The sequence below is a fragment of the Macadamia integrifolia genome, unplaced genomic scaffold (genome assembly GCF_013358625.1).
Source record: "Macadamia integrifolia cultivar HAES 741 unplaced genomic scaffold, SCU_Mint_v3 scaffold1516, whole genome shotgun sequence".
Lineage (NCBI taxonomy): Eukaryota > Viridiplantae > Streptophyta > Magnoliopsida > Proteales > Proteaceae > Macadamia > Macadamia integrifolia.
In genome coordinates, this window is record NW_024868243.1 from 94,786 (window position 1) to 118,438 (window position 23,653).

General features: G+C 41.1%; 1 protein-coding gene across 1 annotated transcript in view; it reads left to right on the forward strand.

The window, feature by feature from the left end:
* Window positions 1-21,840, forward strand: part of LOC122064088 (callose synthase 7-like) — a 102,415-nt gene extending 80,575 nt beyond the window's left edge. Inside the window, exons 33-41 of the mRNA XM_042627794.1 lie at window positions 3,378-3,500; window positions 3,818-3,936; window positions 4,084-4,167; window positions 15,974-16,086; window positions 16,152-16,381; window positions 19,782-20,573; window positions 20,672-20,722; window positions 20,956-21,141; window positions 21,319-21,840. Of these exons, the coding sequence (XP_042483728.1) occupies window positions 3,378-3,500; window positions 3,818-3,936; window positions 4,084-4,167; window positions 15,974-16,086; window positions 16,152-16,381; window positions 19,782-20,573; window positions 20,672-20,722; window positions 20,956-21,141; window positions 21,319-21,567 (1,947 nt within the window). The 3' untranslated portion in view covers window positions 21,568-21,840. The remainder of the gene's footprint in view (window positions 1-3,377; window positions 3,501-3,817; window positions 3,937-4,083; window positions 4,168-15,973; window positions 16,087-16,151; window positions 16,382-19,781; window positions 20,574-20,671; window positions 20,723-20,955; window positions 21,142-21,318) is intronic.
* Window positions 21,841-23,653: the final 1,813 nt, after the last annotated feature.

A 23,653-nucleotide genomic window follows, 5' to 3' on the forward strand; every position in this document is an offset into this window, starting at 1 on the left:
AAAAAATACAAGTATTTATTATACTTACCTCGATGATGCCAAAATGAGTGCTTAAGCCCTAAGGTCATCCACTATATTTCTACTCCTGTCAAAGAAGAATGAAGCTCACCGCTACCGGAGCAAACTCATTGCTGCCGAAGCAAAATGGTTGCCTAGATTAGTCGTTCTTCCTTGTTCCTTGATTCCTTCTCAAAGCCCTTTCTTAAAACCCTTGACAAAATCCAAACCCTGTTTGTGAATTGTGTTTTTGTATTGTTTATTTTGGTTATTTTTTGTGGAGTAAAACTGATCCCATACATCTCAAGTGTTAACAAAATCATACACTTACCAACAAAAAATCTATATTTGGAATCTTCATCAAGTAATTTTAAAATATGTTTTAAAAAAAAAAAAAAAAAAAACCATAAGGCGCCACTTCACGTAAGGCGGAGCACTGCTTTACCATCTCTAGACCGCATCAGCGCTCGCCTTACCAGTGCCTTAAAAACTATGATACAAATGGGAAAGAGAGAAAAGAAGGGAGGGGAGGGGAGGGGAGGGAAGGCTTAAGCCAACAAGGAAAAGCCAACCCCACAATAAAATAGCACAGACAAAGCCAAAATAAATCTAAAACCAAAGAAGGGGGCAATAACCACCGAAATCAGCCAAAGAAAAAGGGGGGGGTGGAAGCGAGCACCATCAGTTGGAATGGGTGAGATCAACCTGAAGATTCCAAGAGGTGATGATGTGAGAGTTTTTTGGGGAGTTAGGGACAGGGTGGGAGAGAAGGTTCTTTTTTTTTTTTTTTTAACCAGGAACTTATCTGGGTTCCCCTGGTCGGACCCAAAATTTTGATTGATAAAAGATAAATGAACAAATACAATGGGGGAGACATAACCCGACTTACCCCGAACCCAACATCCTAAGACTGTACTAAACAAAATTATGAATTAAAAAAATAAAACCAAAACCCAACTCAGATACAGAGGAAGGATGGCTTTATAACCAGCCATAAAAAACAAACTATTTTGATCTAATAGAAGGAATTCGAGAATTATCATCCCTGATAGCAATCTTGATGGAGTCCAAAAAAGAATTGTAATCTTGATTGAGTCCAGAAAAGAATTGTACTTTGTGAAATATGAATTTGAACGACTACTAACAGAAAAATTAGCACAAGCATCAGCCACCTTATTAGTTTTTTCTCACTGAGTGCCAAATAGAAATAGAGGCCAATTGCAGAAGCTTAGATAGAGAGTTCCACCAATACCAAGAATTCCAATGAGCATTTTTATCATTAGAAATAGATTGCACAATATCTTTTGAGTCTGAGATAACAGCAAATCTCGTGATACCTAAAGAAATAGAGTAACGAACACCATCCATTACCGCTCTCATCTCAGCCACATAATTGGAGCATACTCCATAAAAATGAGCAAAAATAAAGAAGACGGTCCTTGTGATCCCTAAATCAACCCCTGCCACCACCCATTCCTGGATTTCCTTTTGTAGCTCCATCCACATTTAAAGTGAAGACAAATTCACTAATTGGCATCCACTTAACAAAGGATATCCTTTTAATTTTAATCTTTGTTATAGGAATTTTCAAATACCACAACAACTTCAAGTCCTACTCAGTTAAACCTCTAGAGAAGTTATTTGGCATTTGAATGGAAGACAATCAGAGAGTAACTTTTTTAATAACCACCGAGGAGGAGTTGGTTTTCCTTCGAAAAGGCAGTAGTTCCTCTCTCTCCAAATTTCCCAGAGAATAAAATTAGAAAGGATCTCAATAACAAAACCAAGTTGATTCTTTTTTTAATCTGATAAATATTGTAGAAAACAAACTCTTTGAAAAAGGGTTTGAAAATTATCACATTGGATGCCAAATAATTGGAAGAAGAAACCCCAAACCTTTTTAGCGAGAACACCTTTAATGAAGAGATGATAAATGTCCTCGAAGTGATGGTTGGCACAGTAGTTGCACGTGGATGCAATTTTCACCCCCAAGGTTTGGGCTTTGGAAGTAACATCAAGGTAGATAGTTTTCCAAATCTTGTCCGGAGAGCGGGATTTGGGGGTTCATTTACGGATGTTACGTTCCATCCAGAGGTGGTTTATGGTAACACAGAAATCCAATTTTCCAATGGAGTCACAGATGGAAGGGCCCAAGAAGGTGATGTCCACCCAAATCTATTCTCTGTTGAAGGGGAGAATAGTTCTTCTGGCCGGCCAGCAGGAAGAGAGAACAGTCTTCCAGATTGAGGAGGAGAAGGGACAGGAGAAGAATAGGTGATTGATGTCCTCAATCCCGGAGGGACAGAGGCAGCAGGAAGGATTGGTAGGAATGTGACGGTGGATGAGGAAGGATTGGGTTCGAAGGCAGTTGGATAAACAACGCCATAAGGTGAAGCTATGGCGAGGAATATGAGCCTTAAACCAGACCAACTTAGACCACGGGACCACCAGGGAAGGGTCACGAATATAGGACCAAGCAGAGGCAAAGGCTGAGTTGTGCTGTCGTTGTTGTTGCTGCTGCTGCTGCTGCTGCTTTACACTGCCATTTAGGAAAATGTATTTGGGCTGAAACTTACCAGTTGAACTGATGGTGATATGGGCATGTTTACGAAAGTTTAAGCAGCATGGAAGCTGCCAGTTGGGCTTAGGCATGTATTTATGGCTGTGTATGGGGATAAAAGTGGAGAAATTTGAACATTTGTACAAATTTGAAGCAGATATAGACGTATCCTACTTTGAATCTGTCTTGTGTGGCATGAATCCGATAGAATATCCATTGGAGAGATAAAATCAATAATGGAATATGTTTGTGATAGGATATCTTTTATCTGGATAATTTAGCATCTGATATCAGATAATTCATAATTCAAAAAACAAATGCCTTATGTGAAACAGGATTGAATTTGAAAATAATATTTTTCTCTGAATACAACCAAGAAAAAGGATACTAAATGTCTAGAATTCTTCAGTGAGTCTATTCCCCCACTGTATATTTTGGGACCAATAGCTTCTCTTCTCAGGGCGGGAGGAAGAAAGAGTTACTACTACGAACTTTCGAAAGAGCCAAAAATAAATAACTGAATTAGTAAGACCATACGCTTCGTCCGATTCTCAAATACTGAAAGCTCTATAAATAGAAACAGATCTTAGGGGCAAGAGGTTTCCATTTGAAAAGTTCATCCAAAGGTCTGAACACAATTTATATATGTTGCATTTTGTATTGCTTCCCCTCAACCCTCCACCCCCCACCCCCCACCCCCCACCAAAAAAATAAAATACATATATTGGTGTTAAGAATTTGACATTTGTTCAATGATACGGAACCATGTCTTTTTTTCTAACCCTACTCCTTAAATTTGGATTTGTTTCTTTCTTCTTAGGAAATTTACCGCATCAAGCTCCCTGGTCCTCCAACAGCTATTGGTGAAGGGAAGCCTGAAAATCAAAATCATGCCATAATTTTCACTCGTGGAGAAGCACTTCAGACCATAGACATGAATCAGGTAACATTTATTTGAGTTAGGTACTTGAGTAACAAGACCAGCCTCTAGCTAGCATCAGTTTTGATCTGATCTTGTACTTGATACCTGAAATCGTGTCACTGATTATCCAATTATATTTTCTTGGTTGTCTGGTTTTGACAACTACCGACAATTTCTTTTCCATATTGCTAAGGAAATGCCGATTAATAGTATGGCTTATTTTAGTTATCTTCCATGTCCTTAAAGAAACAGCAAGACTAACTGACCTGCATATCTATTCCTCTTTGATGTTGGTAGACACTTATGCCTTTTTGTGTCTTCTTAAACTACGTTTTCAGGATAACTACCTCGAGGAGGCTTTGAAAATGAGAAATGTCTTGGAGGAGTTTTTGAAAGATCACCATGGGCAACGAAAGCCCACAATTTTGGGTCTTCGGGAGCATATCTTTACTGGAAGGCTAGTTTTATTATATTTAAATAATCTCAATTAGGATTATTTTTTTTTTTAATGAGTTATATTTTTGTCAAACATAGCATTCCATGTGAAAATATTTATACAAATGTCTGACCTAATGTGTATTAGTTGTTTCCTCTCATTTTCCAGCGTTTCATCACTTGCTTGGTTCATGTCCAATCAGGAGACTAGTTTTGTTACTATTGGGCAACGAACTTTGGCAAACCCTCTTAGGTAAGCATATTACTTTTTACCCGAGAAGGAAAGAGTAGAAAAAATAAAGGGGAAAAGAATATTCCTCAAATATTATATTTTTTCCCACTCCCTGTTGTATTAAAATATGAATCAGAATATCAAATAATGCAAAACTGTTTACCTGAAATATGTCTTTCTTTAATCCATTATGTAGTCTTGTTTTTAGATCAATAACCTTTTTTTTTCCTCTTGGAGTAGAAATTAATAGAAAATTTTACAATTTTTTTTTTTTTTTTTTTTTTTTTTCTCACTAGTAATCAAGAGAAGCTATGGGTGTTCTGCAAGATTTTTTTAGGAGAATGGTCATCCAAATTCTGTTATTTTTGTTATTTGAGGTCATTAATAAGTTGAGATTACGTTTGTGTACAAAACCTGAGTTTTCCGTTGCTATATTGCCATATCGCTAAATCCATTAGTTGTCAGATTGCAATGCTGCATATTTTTTACATGAGGCTCCAGTGGCTGTTTAGTGAGGTTCTCCTTTCACCACGAACATTCTTGATGTTGTTGATTCTGGTACTAATAGATTATCGATCAAACTTCTACACCAGCTATCCCATCGCATGTTCCATCACTTTGCAAGTTAATTTAATTGGGTTCAAACAATAGTTTTTTGTGGTTGGATCCAAACTGCTAGCATGCAACTGTAGTAATCATGTTTATCTTAATGGTTTTAAGATTTTATTGGATCCTAATCATAGTTCTCAAGGCATTACCTAGGCACCTTGGATGCCTTGTTGGTGTGGCCTTTCGTCTAGACCCCTTCTGGCACCTTGGGTCACCCAGACGCCTTAACGACTATGATCCTAATGCTTAATTGTTATTAAATGGGAAAAAGAACTGCCCGGGAGCATGGCTATGCTAGCACTCCAATCTCTCTCTCTCTCTCCTCCCTTTGGGAAAAGTCATCCTGCCCCTTAGGACATCCTGAGAGAGAGAGAGAGACACACACAAGGAGCATTGGCATAAGCCGCACTCCTGGACAGAGTACCACTTCCCTTATTAAATTATTAGGAGATAGGTTCCTGACAGAATATGAATAATGTTTAAAATATGGAATAGAATGTGATTCTTTGAAGCATGTTTAAAATATGAAAAGAAAACTTGGAAAAAAACAAAAAACAAAACAAAACAAAAAATTTTGGTTGACATTTTGAACTTTTAGTCTTTAACTCGGCAAATTTACTTTGAAACATGTTAATAGAGCTGTAAAGAGTTATTTGATTAGTTAACATGTGGGAATCTGACTGTGTAGATAACCAGAGAATAACCAAGTCTAAAGAATAAAATAGGCTGAATGGAACAGCTATTGATGGATTCTCTGTTGACCTCACAAGTATTTAAAACCAAAACCTAAAAATTAAGAGGTCAAGAGTTCAACCCTACTTGGGGCCCAATTATCCAAAAAATAAATTAAATTAAATTAAATAAAAACTAGAAATTAAATACCAAAATTATCTCTAATAATTTCTACTAAAAAAAATACCCAACTTGGTTATCAAGGACCCCTGAGAGCAGCTCCCCCCTTCCCCCCCTCCACCATGACCTGACCTGATATGTCCATCCCTCTCCCGGCGGCTTGCCCCGCAGGTATCCCTCAACCTCTCCCTCCCTCCCTCTTCCTCAAAGCCCAAACCATCTTCCTGAGTCTCCTAACTCTACCACATCCCCTCCTAATCCTCCTTCTCCCCCCCCTCCCTGGAACCTACCCCACCTTTGCCGCCTCTTCCCCCCCTCGACAATCTCTAGGTATCCATTGTAAGTCCCTCTCCTACCCCCTCCCGAAGTGGTTTACCTCTCGTTTTTTCCCTCCATCCATTGTTGACAACAAGAAGGTTGGGCATTGCCCCACTGGTCTCCTCGACGCCGATATCGACAAATGGAAACTCTGTATTCTGGGTCACTTATGGGCAGCAGACCTCCGTTCAACATAGTCAAGGCTTCCCTTGGAAAACAGTGGCACATCTCCATTCACACGGATACCTTCCTTCTAGATAATGGGATATTCATTTTCAAGTTCTCCATTGAAGCTGACTTGCTCTCCGCCCTTGAAGGAGGTCCGTGGTGGGTTGGGAATAAGCCAATCTTCCTCACCAAATGGGATCAATTCTCAAACTTAAACAAAGAAAACATTAAGTCTGCCCCAATCTAGGTCTCGTTTCCGAAGCTTCCCCTCCACTATTGGGGAGAGAAGGGCCTTAGCCTTATTGGATCGGTGATTGGAAAACCTCTATTCTCTGACTATCGCACCAAATTATGGATCGCCTAGGCTTTGCTAGAATTTGCGTTGATATTTTAGCTGCAGACCTGCCTCCATCTGAGATAACAATACACAAAGAAAATGGCTACACCTTCACCCAAACAGTTCGCTATGATTGGATTCCGCCACACTGCGTCTCCTGCAAAGCATTTGGTCATCACTCTAAAGCATGCGCCCCTAAAACTGCACCGGAGGTTCAGGCTGAAACCCAGTTGATTCCATCTTGTGAAGCCCTCTTCTTGCTGATTCTGTGCATCGAAAAAAGCCCCATCACCGTTGACGACGGAGTAGAAGTCATATGCCTCTCCCTGGCTCCCATTCCGAGACTCCAACTCCTATTAGAAAGCCCATCCTCGGACCTGTGGTCCTTTGCCAAAGGTCCAACGGCAGTAACAGATTCTCGATCCTTGAAAATCTTTCCGTTTTCAATGATGGCGTCGAGATCTCCTCCAGACAATCGGGATCTGACAGTGACCACTCGGCTTCTGAATCATCGGATCAAAGCTCATCCTCAGCTTCCTTGTCGTCTTGCTCCTCTGATGAGGTCTCTCTCACAAACGAGAATGAAACCTCCTTGGATACATCGCCCAACTCTCTGTCAGCCATCTTATCCTCTAACCCGGAACCTTCCTCTGTCCCTACCTTAGCCTAGCCTCCTTTGGTCCAGCCCTTCACCGTCTTATCTAATGCAGTTGAAATCTTAGCCCAACCTACCATCAGCCCTTCTTATATCTCGGCCTAGCCCATCTCTGTTGATATTCATAATATAACCAACACTGCCTTACCGACTCCAGGCCTTACCCAGGCCCACCTTGCAGCCTACAACCCACTCCCAGACCAATCTTAACCAACCTCTCCTGTCTTCTTTGGCCACTATCCAGGCCCAACCACCGCAGCCTCCTCTTAACCAGCCGTACCCGCCTAATCTGGCAAATCCTTCTCCCTTGCCCGACGGTCTATCCCGTAACCCCCCACACCTGCTAGCTTCCCGAGTTGCTCTCGCTATGGTTCTCTCTGCTACATCTGAACAGCGTGCTCCCTTGCCGCGAGCTTCCCTCGCCCTTGCCAATGGTTCTATAGTTATGCAAGCCCCTCTCGCCAACGACCCTTGCTACCAGCCGATGCTCAGACTTCTTCTCAAGATCAACGGGTTTCTCCTTCTAAGATGCCCAGGTCTCACTGCTCTAGCAGCTCTGCCCCAAATCTAGCTCTAGAAAGCTCGCCATCTCCTTCAAATCAAACATCGATACCAGTTCAGTCCACAGCATTGATGCCTGCCAGTCTGCCAACCATTGAGTCCACCCCTGAAGACGACACCACCACCCCTGAAGACGATTCTGCACCATCAGCATTGATGCATGCCGTTCCCTCAAACGCCTCCCCCCCTCGAATTGCTATCTCTACCAAAGCCTCCAATCCTAGAAAGAAGTTGCCTCCCAAAAGCACTCGCTCTGCAACTGTCTGCAAGCACAGCTCTCGGTCACTTACAGGGGACCCCCAAAATGTATCGGCTACCTCCTAAGATCCTCTAACTAAAGGATACCAGTGTTGTAAAGGTAAATCTCCTACCACTGGCCAACGACTTATTCAACCATGCTCTCCTGAGCAACTGCCCCCAACCCCCAATCCTTCATCATATCCTCTTGGTTAATTTGGAAAATCCGAGGTCTGAACTCCTCGGCAAAACATGCTTCCATTCGTTCCAAAATTAAATCCACTGGTTCCCCCTTTGTTGTTTACTGGAAACTAGAGTCCTTGAGGAAAATGCTCCTCATATTGTCTCCTCCATCGCCCCATCCTGGTCCTTCATTGCAAATTACTCCAATTGTCCCAAGGGTAGAATCTGGATATTATGGAACCCCCTCCTTCGTATCACCTCGATCTCCTCCTCCCCCCAACATATCCATCCATCCATTTCCAACATTGCAAGGACAAGTTGCTACTTTTTAACCATTGCTTATGCTCACAATCGTGCACATGATAGGCTTCCCCTCTGGGATGCCCTCCACTTCATCTCCTCCTCTATGGACTCAAACCTGTGGGGAATTGCAGGTGATTTTAATGTTGTCAAGTCCGCCTCTAAGAAGAAGGGAGGTGCCCCCATTGACCTTGCCTCTATTAAGGCTTTTAACAATTGCCTTAATGATATTAACATGAGTTATCTTCATTGGTCTAGTGCCAATCTCACTTGGCAGAACCACAGAAGTGGGCCTGACAGGGTGGCTTGCAAGCTTGATACGGCCCTTGTCAATGAAGCTTGGCTATCCCACTACCCCGCATCTTATGCCACTTTTGATGCCCCCTCCATCTCTGATCACTGCCCAATTTCCCTCCATGCCTACTCCTCCCCCTTCTTCGGCCCTAAGCCCTTCAAATTCTTTGATATGTGGACCCTCCACCCTGATTTCTCCTCAATTGTTCGTGGTGCCTGGAATCTCCCTATTCAAGCCTTTTCCTCTCCCCTCATAGCCTTGTCCAGGAAGCTCAGGAATATCAAATCCGCTCTCAAGCTTTGGAATTCTAGATGTTTCAGCAACATCTCTGGTAGAGTCTCTGAGTGTCGTGAGAAACTCGAATCCATTTAAGCTAAACTCTTGTCTGACTTCCATAAAATTACTTTTGCGGAGGAAGAGAAATCTACTTCCCTCGAGCTCTCCCTTCTCCTATCCCAAGAAGAGAGTTTTCTCAAGCAGAAATCCAGAATAAAGTGGCTTGAGCTTGGTGACTCTATCTCGGCCTTCTTTCACCGTTCCATCAAATACCGAAACAATGCCAACTCCATCCCCCTCCTCCATGCTAGGAATGGCTCTACCCTCCACCACCCCTCGGACATTAAAAATGAGGCCTCCTTCTTCTTTGATCTCTTCAATCCCACTTAAGTCACTGATCCCCCCCTCCCTCCCTTATTGATTAACAAATTTGTCCCTGATCATCTCCTCCCATCTCTTCAAGCTATCCCCTCTGATGAGGAGATCTCTGCTACAGTTCTTTCCCATAAAGCAAACAAAGCTCCCGGCCCTGATGGGTTTGGTATGGGCTTCTTCACCTCTTGCTAGGATATTATCAAGCTTGATCTTATCAGAGCCATCAAAAGCTTTTTCTTCAATCCTAGCCAGATCAGTGGAGTAATCCACTCCTTTCTTTGCCTTATTCCCAAATCCGAAGGTGCCTCCTCCATACAGGAGTTCAGACCCATCTCCCTTTGTAACCAGATCTATAAATTCATTGTCAAAATCTTAGCAAACCGCATTCAAGGGGTAATTGACTCATTAGTGAGTCTGAACCAGTCTGCCTACATATCTGGCAGGAGTATTGCGGACAATATCATTCTTTGCCATGAGATAGTACGTGGATTTGAAAGGAAATCTCATGGATCGACGGCCCTCCTCAAGATTGATCTTCATAAGGCTTTTGATTATATCCGATGGGATTTCATCTCCAAGGTCCTCCAAATGTCCTCCCCAAACTTTGTCCACTGGATCCTTGCATGCATCTCTACCCCGAGCTTCTCCATTCTGGTCAATGGAAGTCCTGCGGGATACTTCAAATCTTCTGTTGGTATTCTCCAAGGATGCCCCCTCTGCCCTTTTCTCTTCTCCCTTGGTCTTGAGATCTTATCCTAATCAATCCAATCCTCTACTGATTTCCACCTCATCTCTCCCATCCCCAAGTGTAAGGCCCTCTCCCTCACTCACCTTGCATTTGCCGATGACTTGATGATTTTCTCCAAAGCAGATCACTCCTCCATCTCTTCCATTATGTCCTCTCTCCATCTCTTTGAGCATCTCTCAGGTCTCTGGATCAACCCAGTGAAATACCGAATCTTCACCTCTGGGATTGAGGAAGTGTCAACCAACTGCCTTCTCGAGATCACTGGTTTTGCCCTTGGCTCTCTTCCAATCAAGTATCTTGGTCTCCCGCTCATCCCCACCAGGCTCTCTGGCCACCACTGCACCCCAATCCTAGACCTCCTTCGGAAAAGACTTCAGCTGTGGAAGAGTAAACTCTTATCCTTTATTGGAAGGCGCGAGCTTACTAGATCAGTCCTCCAATCAATATATCTTTATTGGTATGGAATCTTTGTCCTTCCCTCCTCCACTATCAAAGCAATTAAAGCTCTCATTTGCTCCTTTCTCTGGAAAGGCTCAGACACCACAAAGTTCCTTCATCCCATCAGTTGGAAAAGTGTTTGCCTTCCTAAATCTGAAGGAGGTCTGGGCCTTGGCGAATCAAAGACATGAATTCTATGGGTATTCTCAAACTCATCTGGAGAATTGTGTCTAAGCAAAATAGTGTATGGGTTTACTCTTACCTTTTAAAAAATGATTCCCTTTGGTCTACTTCTCCTAGCCCGGAAACATCTTGGATTTGGCGAGGTATCCTTAGCCTCAGACCCTTAGCTTTAAATGCCATTTCCTACACCATTGGCAGAGGTAACTCCACCTTTATCTGGCTTGACCCCTGGCACCTAAACCGTCTAATTCTCCATGATATCAGCCCTAGAATCATCTATTCCATAGGACTAGACCGTCTAGCCACTGTCTCCTCCATCATCCGGAACGACGTTTGGGCTTCCCCTCACTCCCCCCCTTGGCCAGCATCTGGTCTAGCCTCCCTCCTCTTGTCCCAAACCTCAAAGATAGAGATGACTCTATCACTTGGAACCCCTCCCCCTCTAAAATCTTTACCTCTTCTTCTGCCTGGAACTTAGTGAGAACATCTGCCTCTCTTGTTCCATGGAGAAGACTAATCTGGTTCAAGGGAAACATCCCCCGCCATAGCTTCACAGCTTGGCGGGCCCTTTCCAACTGCCTTCCCACCCAGTCCTTCCTTAACCATAGACACATCCATGCCTCAAACACCTGTTGCCTTTGCTGGAATGGAAATGAGGATGTTGATCACTTGTTCTTTGACTACCCATTCTCCGCAATCATTTGGAAAAAAGTCCTTCGTAGCTGTTGGCCCTCTAGCAGGAGATCACTTCCTTTCAGTAGAGAGTGGATATGGGTGGATATGACATACCGGGGGTCCTCTATTTGTAACATTGCTGGAAGGCTTGCATTCTGTGCTACCATCACCCACCTATGGATGGAAAGGAATCTTCGAAGATGGACCTCCAAATCCCATTCTTATGATCAGATTTGGAATGCCATCTATTTTGATGTATCTACAAAGCTAGCATACTTGCCCCACAGTCCAGTTAGAGACTCCCCAAGGAACAGGCTCATTGTTGTCTCCTGGGGACTCCCTCCATCTATCACCTCCTCCCCCCCCCCCCGATTGATGGATTGTATCATTGAGTAGTGTGGTTCCCCCCCCCCTTTTTTGCGGTTGGGCTTGCCCTTTCTTGTCTCTTTGTGACGCCTTTATTGTATATTCTTTATTTCCTTTAATATAGTTTAATTCATCTAAAAAAAGTTCTACTAAAGTGGTTTAATAAATACATAAATACATTTATTAAAAGGAACAAAACAAGGTTCAAAATAAGGAAAACTCTGAAATTAGAGCTTGTGGCAACAGAGTTCTGGTAAGAGTAAAACTTGTCCTTTCCTTTTCTACTGCTATCGATATTGCAGGTCCCAGTAATTCTTCTCTGGCATATCTAACTTTTGAAGCTCAGCTCTCTTTTGAGAGAGAATTGATGGAGTTATTTGAACTGCAATCAGATCTGGCACAACCCCTGTTTTGGAACAGTAAAAAGGCTAAGGAGTTGGACGACTTTAAACGTTGGTATACTGGAGATCAAAGTAATAAAAGTAGAGTGTGCATAGTAGTGGATAAAGATCTAAAAAATGATATAGTGGGTATTCAAAGTTTTGGAGATAGGATTATATCCATCAAGATTGTGCTGGAGAAAGAGGTCAATATTATTAGTGCTTACGCACCACCCCTAGTAGGATTGGACGAAAGTGGTTAGTTACAATTTTGGGTACACATGGATGGATTAGTGCAAGATGTTTTTGTTTTTTTGGATGAATAAAACATATATAAACCCAAGAAGAAAAGATTATTATTGAGTGCAAGATGTTAGTCAGTGAGAAAAGATTTTAATTGGGGGTGATGTCAACGGACATGTGGGGAGAGATCGTAGAGGCTATGATTGCATACATGGAGGTTATGGTTTGGAGAGAGGATAAGGAAGGGATCCCAGTTTAGATTTTTTGGTGGCTTATGATTTATCCATTGTGAACATTTATTTTGAAAAGAGAGGAATATCTAGTTACTTGCAAAAGTTAACTAGAAGATCCGATAGATTGTTTTGTAATGACTTTAAGGTTATATCTGGGGAGAGCTTGATCACTCAGCATAGATTGATGGTCTTTGATATATGCATCAATATGCAGAATCGTAAGATAGGGAGCCTACTTGCCCTAAGATAAGGTGGTGGAGCTTAAAAGGAGATTCTTTGAATTCTTTTGCTGATATAGTAGTCAAGCAAGGAAAGTGGACTTTGAGGGAGAGACTAATATGATATGGAACAAGATGACAACTTGTATTGAAAAGGTTGAGAGCTCCTGGTGGAATCGAAAGGAAACAATCATACCCCTAGGAAAACTTTATGGGGGGATGATGAGGTTCAAGCAGCCATTAGCAATAAGAAATCTAGTTTTAAGACATGGCAAAGGACCGAAGAAGTAGAGAACTAAAAAGGTATAAATTTTCTAGATATAATGCTAAAAAATTGTGGGAAATGCGAGGGTGAAGAAATATGAAGATCTTTATAACGAACTGAACATAATGGAAAGGGAAAAGCTATCTATAAGATAGTTAGAACGAGAGAAAGGAAGAATAGAGATTTCTTCCATTTAGATGTATTAAAAATGAAGATGGCAGAGTTCTAATAAGAGATGAGGACATTAAGGAGAGATGGAAAGAATATTTTCACGACTAAGAGAAAACACTAGTGTAATAGTGCACTAAAAGACTGCATTACTCATCTAAACTCCGCATGTAGATATATGTGCAAAATTTGGGTTTCTGAAGTGAAAGAAGTTTCAAAAAAGTTAAAAGTAGGTAATGCACTTGGCCCAGACGGGGTCTGAATAGAAGTATGCAGAGCTTAGGAATTTTCTGTTTATCTTGGCTAAACAAGTTCTTTAATAAGAATATGAGCAAAAGGAAAATTCCAGATGAATGGAGGATAAGTATTGTGGTTCATATGGTTTGTTTAACTTCAAAGAACCCAACACACAATCGATCAGAATAAAGAGAATAAAGAAAAGAAAAAGAGAGAGAGAGAGAGAGAGAGAGAGAGAGTAACTGAGCCAATGATAGACTCAAATAATGAGTTCTATCATTTGACAAGGATTTACTTATACAAAACTCATATTTACAATCATAGTCTAGACAGGAATCATAAAAAAACTAGAAACTAGTTCCTAAAGCAATTACTAACTAAACTTTACTACTACCAAACCCTTCCCACAATAGAAACACTCCCTATATTGTGAGTGAGGACCAACATCATAACTAATGTGACAAAGTATGGGTACAATAGGTGTACAAATAACACCAATATCAGTATATGGACAAGGCAAGATTATGTAAAGTTGGACAAGGATTTACTTATAAAGAACTTATTGTTACAAACTAACTATCATAGTCTAGAAAGGAATCATAAATAAAATAGGAAACTAACTCCTAAAGCAATCATAGTTATCATGGCATCTAGGCAACCCAAGGCGCCAGAGAGGGTCCAAAATCAAGGTGCCCGCCTAGGCTCCCAAGTCGGTCAAGGTGCCTAGACGCCTTGACAACTATGAAAGCAATTACTAACTAAACTTAACCACTAACGAGCCCTTCTCACAATAGGAACACTCCCCATATTATGAGTGAGGACCTACATAACTAATGTAACAAAGAATGGGTCCAATAGGAGTACAAATAACACCAATACCAGTATATGGACCAGGCAAAATTATGTAAAGGGAGGGGAAAGTGGGATGAATACATAATTCTCAATAGGATAAGAAATAATGGACCTTTGGACCCATAGGGGTGCAAGGGTACAGTTAAAAAGGGCTACCGATAAGTCAATGGAGCTTCAGCCAATGGAGTTGACGGAGTGGTGGGTGGAGCGGCAATAGATGACATTGTTTTTTTCCGCCACTAATACACTTGCAACATTTTGGATACTTGAACACCATCAAATGGAACAATTACAAGCAAAGGATGGCACAATTACTATCAATTGGAGGGTATATGAACAACTAATTTTGTGAACCATACCATGATCTGGACAAAAGGTTGATATTTCACATTGAGTGCACTCCAGTGCATTATCATAAGGAAATACACACCAAATTTTGTTTTTTATGGAAACACCAAGTTGGTTCTTTATTTCATGATAAAAATAACCCAAAACACGGAGTGTTCCTTCAACAAGTACACAAGTTAATCTGGAGTGATCATCCAGAAAAGTAACAAAGTACGAAAAGCCTAACCTATTTTTAACACAACATGAACCCCAGATGTCCTAATGAACTGAGGAAAATAAATACCGACTTCATGAAACGCCACGAGTAGGAAAGGTGGACTGATAATGTTTCCCAAGTTCACAGGCTTCACACTTCAAACGAGAGACACACTGTAGCTAGGAATCATGTGTTGAAGCTTGGATAGAGGTGAGTGTCCTAACTGGAAATGCCAGTGGGGAGCAGAAACACCAGTAGTAGTAGCAACAGCAGTAGAAGGACTAGTGCCATGCAGATAGTAGAGCCTGGCATGCTCAAGCTTTCCCCAATTGTCTTCCTTGTCTAAAGGTCATGAAAATCACAATAAAAGGTGACAAAGCAATTAAGAGATTTTGTTTGTGACTAACAGATAGAAAACTTTACAATAACTGTGGAACATGTAGAACAGAATTCAAGGTCATAGAATCAGTAGGAGAAACTATACTATGCCCAGCTACTTCGGTAGAGGGTCCATCAGCAAGTGTGAAAATTTTATAGGATTATCATACGACTGGCTATGATGTATGGTGCAGGCTGTTGGGTAGTTAAGAAGTGTCAAATAGATAAACTAAGTGTAGCAAAGATGAGGATGTTATGTCCCCCAAAAGAAAGTAATAGTAGTAATAAACTAATAATCAGTTGGTACTAGATCTAGGAAGGATAAAAATAGAAATAATTGATGTTGCAAAGGTAGACCTGGAAAAACCAATGACTTAAAAATTCTAATTTTTTTAGGCTGTTTAAGGAAGAGAATATAACGATGATTTTCTAACCGAGCTAATATTACAAAAGTAGAGCAGTCTTTTTTGATTATTTCACCTTTATTAGACAACAAAGTGGGGTTACAGAAAGGACAAAAACTGGATACCAAAATAAATGGAAATAAATTTCTTGTTAGTACTAAGTTTTACAGAAGCCCTTCTTATTATATGTTGGATATAGCAGTGGGGAGGGAATGAGGATGTCTTTAAAACCTAATTTTTGTGTTAACTTTGCTTGGATTTGGATAATTCATCTTCCTTGGAATCCCCTTATGAAGTTTATAATGATATCTTTGTTTCTTACTGTTCAGGGTCCGGTTCCATTATGGTCATCCTGACATATTTGATAGAATCTTTCACCTGACAAGAGGTGGCATAAGCAAAGCTTCAAAGACAATTAACTTGAGTGAAGATATATTTTCAGGTAACATTTGTAGTTATACTAATCTATTTGGATCATTAGATAAATAAATGTGCAAATTGCTGCAGGATTTAATTCAACTCTACGTGGGGGATATGTAACTCACCATGAATATATCCAAGTTGGAAAGGGGCGTGATGTGGGAATGAATCAAATTTCACTTTTCGAGGCCAAGGTAGCAAATGGAAATGGAGAGCAAACACTGAGCCGTGATGTTTACCGGCTAGGACGTCGTTTTGACTTCTATAGAATGCTGTCATTCTACTTTACCACAGTTGGTTTCTACTTCAGTAGCATGGTATGCTAATTTCATGCAATCTTCAGTTTTACTATTTTTAAAAACATTATAGGACACCATCTTGAATAGTCTCAGCTTTAAGATTCAATGCAAGAGCATGTTATTTTTTTCAATTTGGTTTTTAGGATTTTAATTAATTTCAGATTTTAGTATTTTTGGTATATCCAATATTTACAATCTCTAATAAATATGTTTTCTCTATTTTTTTTATTAATTTCTGTTTTGAATAATATCAGGGATTTAATTTTAGTTGTGCAATAAATTTTTTGTCCAATTAGGATTTGCATTTGAGTTGTTAGGAGTTTGAATTCCATTCCTAACTGCAGTTGGTTCAGTGAGTCTAAATAGGCTTTGATTTAAGAAGTCAAAATGGGACTGCTTTCGTTTTTATGTTGTCCAAGTAGATGTGTGGGTTTTCAATTTAGATTTGGAATTGGTCAGTAGTCTTAAAATGCATAATTGTCAAGACCTTGCAACCCTTAAGATTGGGCAATGCATGCACTAACCTAGTTTTTTACAAGTAAGGCCCTCGCCTTGGTCATGAAGGCCTCTTCTAGATGTCACCTTGGTCATCGAGGCATTGCCTTGGCCAAGTATTAATTAGGCAAGCTCCATTTTGGAATTTTTAATATTTTACTTAGTACTCATGTATGATTGTGCAATGGTAAGGTTACTTCATTGCAACCTAGAGGTCGCAGGTTAGAGTTGGAAATGCCTCCCTGCAAAGTAGGGGTTAGGTTGCATACGTTACGGCCCCTCCTAGACCCTGCAATGAAGGGAGCCTCGTGCACTGGGCATGCCTTTTTTGGTATGATGATGCCACTTGTCGCAGCTTATATCATCTTTTAAGGGGTATAATTGTAATGCAAAAGTTCTTCTAGACTAGCGAGTCTAGAAGGTACCTCTAAACTGGCACCAAATTTGGCCAAATTTAGGGTGATGTGGCAATATAGATTGTATGGATATCTAGGAAATGGTTTAGATTGTCCACATGTCTCATCACCGTATATGAGTCAATTTTCAACTCAAATTTAGGACATGATTCTCACAAATCAATTGCTAGGAACTTTAGTTATTGACCAAGCATAATAAAAGATGCCTCCCAATTTTAGACTCAAATTTAATCGTACACCCTTCCATAGATTGGCTTTTTCCCTTGTATTTTCAGCTATTCATTTTTTCTTCTTTTTTTTTCACTAGATTTTCAAAGCTTTATTTTTCCACTTGACCAGTTCTATGTCTACTAACTTGAAATGTGAGCAAGGAATCTTGGAGTCTACTCATCCATAAAGTTTCAACTCCATGCACTTTGCATTTGGCTGATATTTGTTCTGCTCTAGATATTCCCTCCAGACTTTGTGGATGTTAAGTTTTGTAGTTTTGTGGGTTTATATGTATCTGTTGGTTCTATATTTTAGGAGTACTATTGTCATAGTTTTCATAGTCTTTACTTTTAAGTCAGTCCTAGGTTTGGACCATGTCTTTACATTATAATTTCTCTTTGATCAATATGAATGGTATCCCCCACCCCACAGTTTGAGTATTCTGCTCATTACTCAAACTGTGGGCTGTGTTCACTTCCCTTCTCTCGTCTTCTTTTCTTTTCTTCTCTTCAACTTCTCTCTTCTCCTCGCTTCTCTTCTTTCTTTTTTATGACCAGGCACTGATTTAGGTTTTGTTATTGTTACATGTTATTAGAGCATTGATTTCAGTACTTGGGATTCCTTCTTGATTCCTTTTATGAGTGTGGTTTGGGTTTCTCCTTACCTTTTGGTGTGCAGCCACCTTTGCTGCTTTCTATCTGTTAGAACCCTAGTTTCTTGCATGGTTCTAAATCTCCCAACTTTCGAGAAAAATTTCGCAAGTTTCCCATGTTTCGGCCCACTCCAAGATGAAACCAGGTACCACAGTGTAAATGTACCTGGCTTCGACTGGTTTCAACCAGTTTCGTGAGGTTTCGTTAAAATTTTGACCGTTTTGACCATTTTGGTTGGACCAGCCCTTATAAAAATACTTTGTTTCATGGGAAACAAGGTTTGTTTCCTAAATTTCGACCACTATCTCCACTGTTAGGTAGGTTTCGACTAGGAAACACCTCATTGAAGCAAAAACTCTCATTTTGTGACAAAATCCTTTATTCTACTCCCATATCTTATATGATTAAGGAAGATCTACCTATAGAAGAGTGATTAGATATGGTGGTGGGCATGGTCGATCTTCTTCTTCATTTGGACATGGAAGTGGCTTAGGTGGTGGGTAATCTTTTGTCTCAACAGCTTCTTCGGGTTTCCAGCCAAACTATATGTGCCACCTCCATATCCTTGGTGGTTTGTGTCAATCCTAACTGTCCTAGCCAACAGCTTATTTGCTTGTTCCTCAACCTAGCTGATTAGGTTATTGTTTGTGCTGGAGATTCATTTGTAATTGGGAGTGGGTATTCTTGTAACCAGCTTTACATTTAGGGGGGGGGGGGGGGGTCGAGGCTGGATGCTGCTCTTTGTGGACACAATCTTTCATCTCCTTAGCCTCATCCTTCTTCAATTCTCTGTAGTTCAGTTTACAGTTCTAATTGGGCAAATCACCTAGTCTATCACATAGTCCTTCATCGATATCTATTTGGTCAAGGTGTCAAAACAGTCTCTCAACATTTTCGGGGTAAGGCTGCGTAGTTCTCGCCCCTTGGACCTCGCACATGCGGGAGCCTCTTGCACTGGGCACACCCTTTTAGACTCTGATTAACTGGACCTTGTTTACAAATTCTTGTGTGTTTTCTTTTGAGGCCATATTTAGTTGGGATAAGGCTGAGTTGTGCTGTTTTCTTTTGTGGCCATGATATTTAGTTGATGAAATTTTTTTTTTTTTTTTCAATCAAACACTATCTATCACCTCATAGAGAGTACAATACAACACCACAGGAGCTACAAGAGGTGGGGAGAGGGCAGGGGAGTAGAAGGAGGTGTCTTAAAACACTCGGTGAAGAAAGGAGAGTCGAACCCATGGCCACCTGGAACCCCTGCACTCTAGTGGCAGCAGTACAAACCAAGTGCGCTAAATCATAGCATATAAATACAGCATTTTATGTTAAAGCAGTTCTTGAAGCTTTTATTTTCTACAACTTTTGGCATGGAAGTGGCCAAGTAAAAGCAAACCTTTGCACCCCTCATGGTTAAACATGGATGAGCAGCTGCTCTGGGAAACACTCCAAATTTAAGGCTATGGAAGTTTTTTGTCTCAAATTCTGTTGTTGGGGATTTGTACTAGCTAACACAGTAGGATGAATGAAATAAAGAAAAGAAAAGAAAACTGCTCATCTTCACTTTCCATTTGCCAAGATCAAGATAATTTTCTTTTGGAATATGCATGCTTCTTGTGATACTCATTCCAACATTCTGTTTTGCAGGTAACTGTGATTATTGTGTATGTGTTCCTATATGGGCGTCTATATATGGTATTGAGTGGCTTGGAAAGGTCTATTCTTTTAAATGTCCAGCAGAGTAAATCGCTTGAAGCGGCACTGGCTACCCCGTCTGTCTATCAGCTGGGCTTGTTGCTTGTGCTGCCCATGGTAATGGAAATTGGCCTGGAAAGAGGGTTCCGCAGGGCACTCGGTGATTTCGTAATCATGCAGCTTCAACTAGCATCTGTGTTTTTTACCTTTCATCTTGGAACAAAATCTCATTATTATGGGAGGACAATATTGCATGGAGGTGCTAAATACAGACCTACTGGTCGAGGATTTGTTGTGTTCCATGCAAAATTTGCCGATAATTATAGGCTATATTCCCGAAGTCACTTTGTGAAGGGGTTGGAGCTGCTGTTGTTGTTGATTGTGTATGAAGTTTATGGGAAGGCATATCGTAGTTTGAACATATATTGGTTTGTCACTTATTCCATATGGTTCTTGGTTGCCTCATGGTTGTTTGCTCCTTTTATATTTAATCCCTCTGGATTTGAGTGGCAGAAGACAGTGGATGACTGGACAGACTGGAAAAGGTGGATGGGCAATCGTGGTGGTATTGGTATACCACAAGATAGAAGTTGGGAATCCTGGTGGGAATCTGAACTGGAACACTTAAAACACACAGACATCCGGGGTCGAGTGCTTGAGATAATCCTGGCATGTCGTTTCTTTATCTACCAATATGGCATTGTTTATCACCTTAACATAGCCCAAGATAGCAAGAGTATTCTGGTATTAGCATGATGCTTGTTTTCTTTTGATAATGAATGAGAAACTGATGCATCATCCTTTCCACCTTGTAACATTTTTCTCTCTCTGTTAATTCTTAGGTGTATGGACTTTCATGGCTGGTCATGGCTACTGTTCTGTTGGTTCTTAAGGTACACCCGTTTCACTCACAAATATGAATGATATCTGGATCTGGAAATAATTATTATTGTACAGTTTACCCTAACAATTCAGAAGAAATCCATTTACCCTTATTTTACGCAGAAGTGTTAAAATAAGGTAAAAGTGCAGGGGGTAATGGCAAAATCTGCACCCTTTCTTTTGATAATTTCTTGGTTCCTATGTACACAAATGTGAGACTTGTATCCCTGCTTCCATGTCACAGATGGTATCAATGGGGAGACGGAAATTTGGCACCGACTTTCAGCTCATGTTCAGAATCCTCAAATTGCTTCTCTTCTTTAGCTTCTTGTCTGTCATGACCGTCTTATTTGTAGTCTGTGGCCTCACAATTGGAGATTTGTTTGCTAGCATTCTTTGCTTCATGCCCACAGGATGGGCGATACTTCTTGTAAGTGTCATTCCTAACTTCTATTTATTCTAAAAATCATAGCACAGAATGGCTTGGAAATTTTCACATTAAACGGACTTGCAGGTTATTATAGTGTCAAGTTTTTGGAAAAATTACATATTTTACGGGGAAAAAAAAACCCCCCACTAACATGTTCCTGTCTTTTCCTTGACCAAGATTGGCCAAGCTTGCAGATCCATGATGAAGGGTATAGGATTCTGGGACTCCATGATGGAGCTAGCAAGAGGATATGAGTATGTGATGGGAATCTTAATTTTCATGCCCATTGTCATTTTGTCATGGTTCCCATTTGTTACAGAGTTCCAGGCACGCTTGCTCTTCAACCAAGCATTCAGTAGAGGTCTACAGATCTCAATGATTCTTGCAGGTAGGAAGGATAAGGCACCGTCATCATCTCCTAGTTGAGAATTCAAATCTTGCATGGGACTTTGGTCTGTCATCTTAGGGTAGTTCCTGTTTTTTGGAGGTGCAGTATCACAGCTTAGTGTAGTTCCTTACCGCAGAACAACACAAAATTGTTGTAGCCCCTTGATACATACAGCGTTTCTGTGTATCTCTCAGCCTTCAGTGTTTTGATATTTTTTGATTCACAATATGGCTGTAAATGTTACTATAGACATGATAGTGAACTGGTAAATCAATGGATGCCAAAATATAATTTTTGGAATTTTTTTTTTAGGACGAGGGATTGGTAGTCGGCATGACCATGGTGAATGGCTAGCTTTTTTGTGTTTATAGGTTGACGTAACAACAAATACTAGCCTATAACTGGTCACCTAGTTGTGCCATGTGGGAAGGTGGTATGGAAAAACTGACGTTTAGTTATCAAGAAAATGATTTGGATTAGCCACATATCAAATTTCAAACCAAGATCCAATGGTAAACCCTCCAATGTATTGGCATACATCTTCCCCATATTTTTGGATTATTCAATGTTTGTTATGCCACTCAATTCCTAGTACACTAAAACTTGATATGTGAACAAGTGATCATGGTTTTACCTTATTCACAATATTCAGAACTATCTTACAGTCCAAATGGTATTATCTGTATACGATTCAGAGATACTCTAGCTGACAAACTAAGGTACTATTTCAACTATATGGGTTACCATGTTTTGCGTTATCTTTCTTAATTTTCAATAATTAAACCAAAAGAGCTTAAAAAATTCAGGTTCAGTCAGTCTTGAGAGTTTTATTATAACATGGTCATACCGCAACGGTCAAATTGTTCCATGATAACCTAGTGGATGGGATATAACTTCTCGATAAAGTGGGGGTAAGATTGTGTACATAATAACACTCCCCAGACCCCATAGTGGGGGGAGTCTCATGTATTAGGTATGTCTTTTATTACTACTAAGAATCTGTATGAGGCTGAGCACCGATCCTGCACAAGCACAAAGGCAGAGGTCCGAAGGTAGCTCCTGGATTAGTCTTCTGACGCCCAAGTTAGAGACTTGCAGAACAGTGTTTTCACAGGAGTAATGGTGTGAGTGTATTGGCTTACCCGTTCTATCTTTAGGGTTCCTTCTTATAGGATTACCCCTTTCCGAGTCATATTGGGATACGTCTTTCTATTTTCGTGGGAAATATTCCCTATTCGGGTATCTCCTCCTCACGTAGTCAGAGTCCTTGCATGCCTCTATCAGTTGGGGGGGACTCAAGTCTCCTTCTGATCTCTGGAGTCATGGTTGTAGTGGGCATCAAGTGTCCCTCCCTTGGATGCCACGTGTTCTTGCTTCACTGGGTAACTAATTTAAGCGTATCAGAAGCCCTTTTATTTCCATTAGGAAACCCTTATAGTGGGAGTAATCACGTCTTTCCTCCTCTTTTTTTTTTTTTTTAATATTCCTTCGGCCTTCTTCCTTCGGCTTTGGCCTTCGTCCTGTCTGAGGCAAAGACCTTCGGACAGGTATGCTCGGCCATAGCTTGAGCACCTAGCCGAGATGTGGACCTTCAGTTAGGTCTACTTGGCCTTGATCTGAGCTCCCAACTGAAGTACGTACCTTCAGTCAGGTCTGCTCGGCCTTGGAAGGTCTAGCCCTCACCCGAGGATTGAGCCTTAGGTCAGGTCTGCTCGGCCTTGGCCTGAGCCCCCAACCGAGGTGTGGACCTTTGGTCAGGTCTGCTCGGCCTTGGCCTAAGCCCCCAATCGAGGAGTGAGCCCTCGGTTAGGTCTACTCGGCCTTGGCCTGAGCCCCCAACTGAGGTGTGGACCTTCGGTCAGGTCTGCTTGGCCTTGGCCTGAGCCCCCAACCGAGATGTGGATCTTCAGTCAGGTCTACTCGGCCTTGGCCTAAGCCCCCAATCAAGGTGTGGAGTCAGGTCTACTCGGCCTTGACCTGAGCCCCCAATCGAGGTGTGGACCTTCGGTCAGGTTTGCTTGGCCTTGACCTGAGCCCCCAACCGAGGAGTGGGCCTTCGGTTAGGTCTGTTCGGCCTAGGCTTGAGCCCCCAACTGAGGTGTGGACCTTCGGTCAGGCTTACTC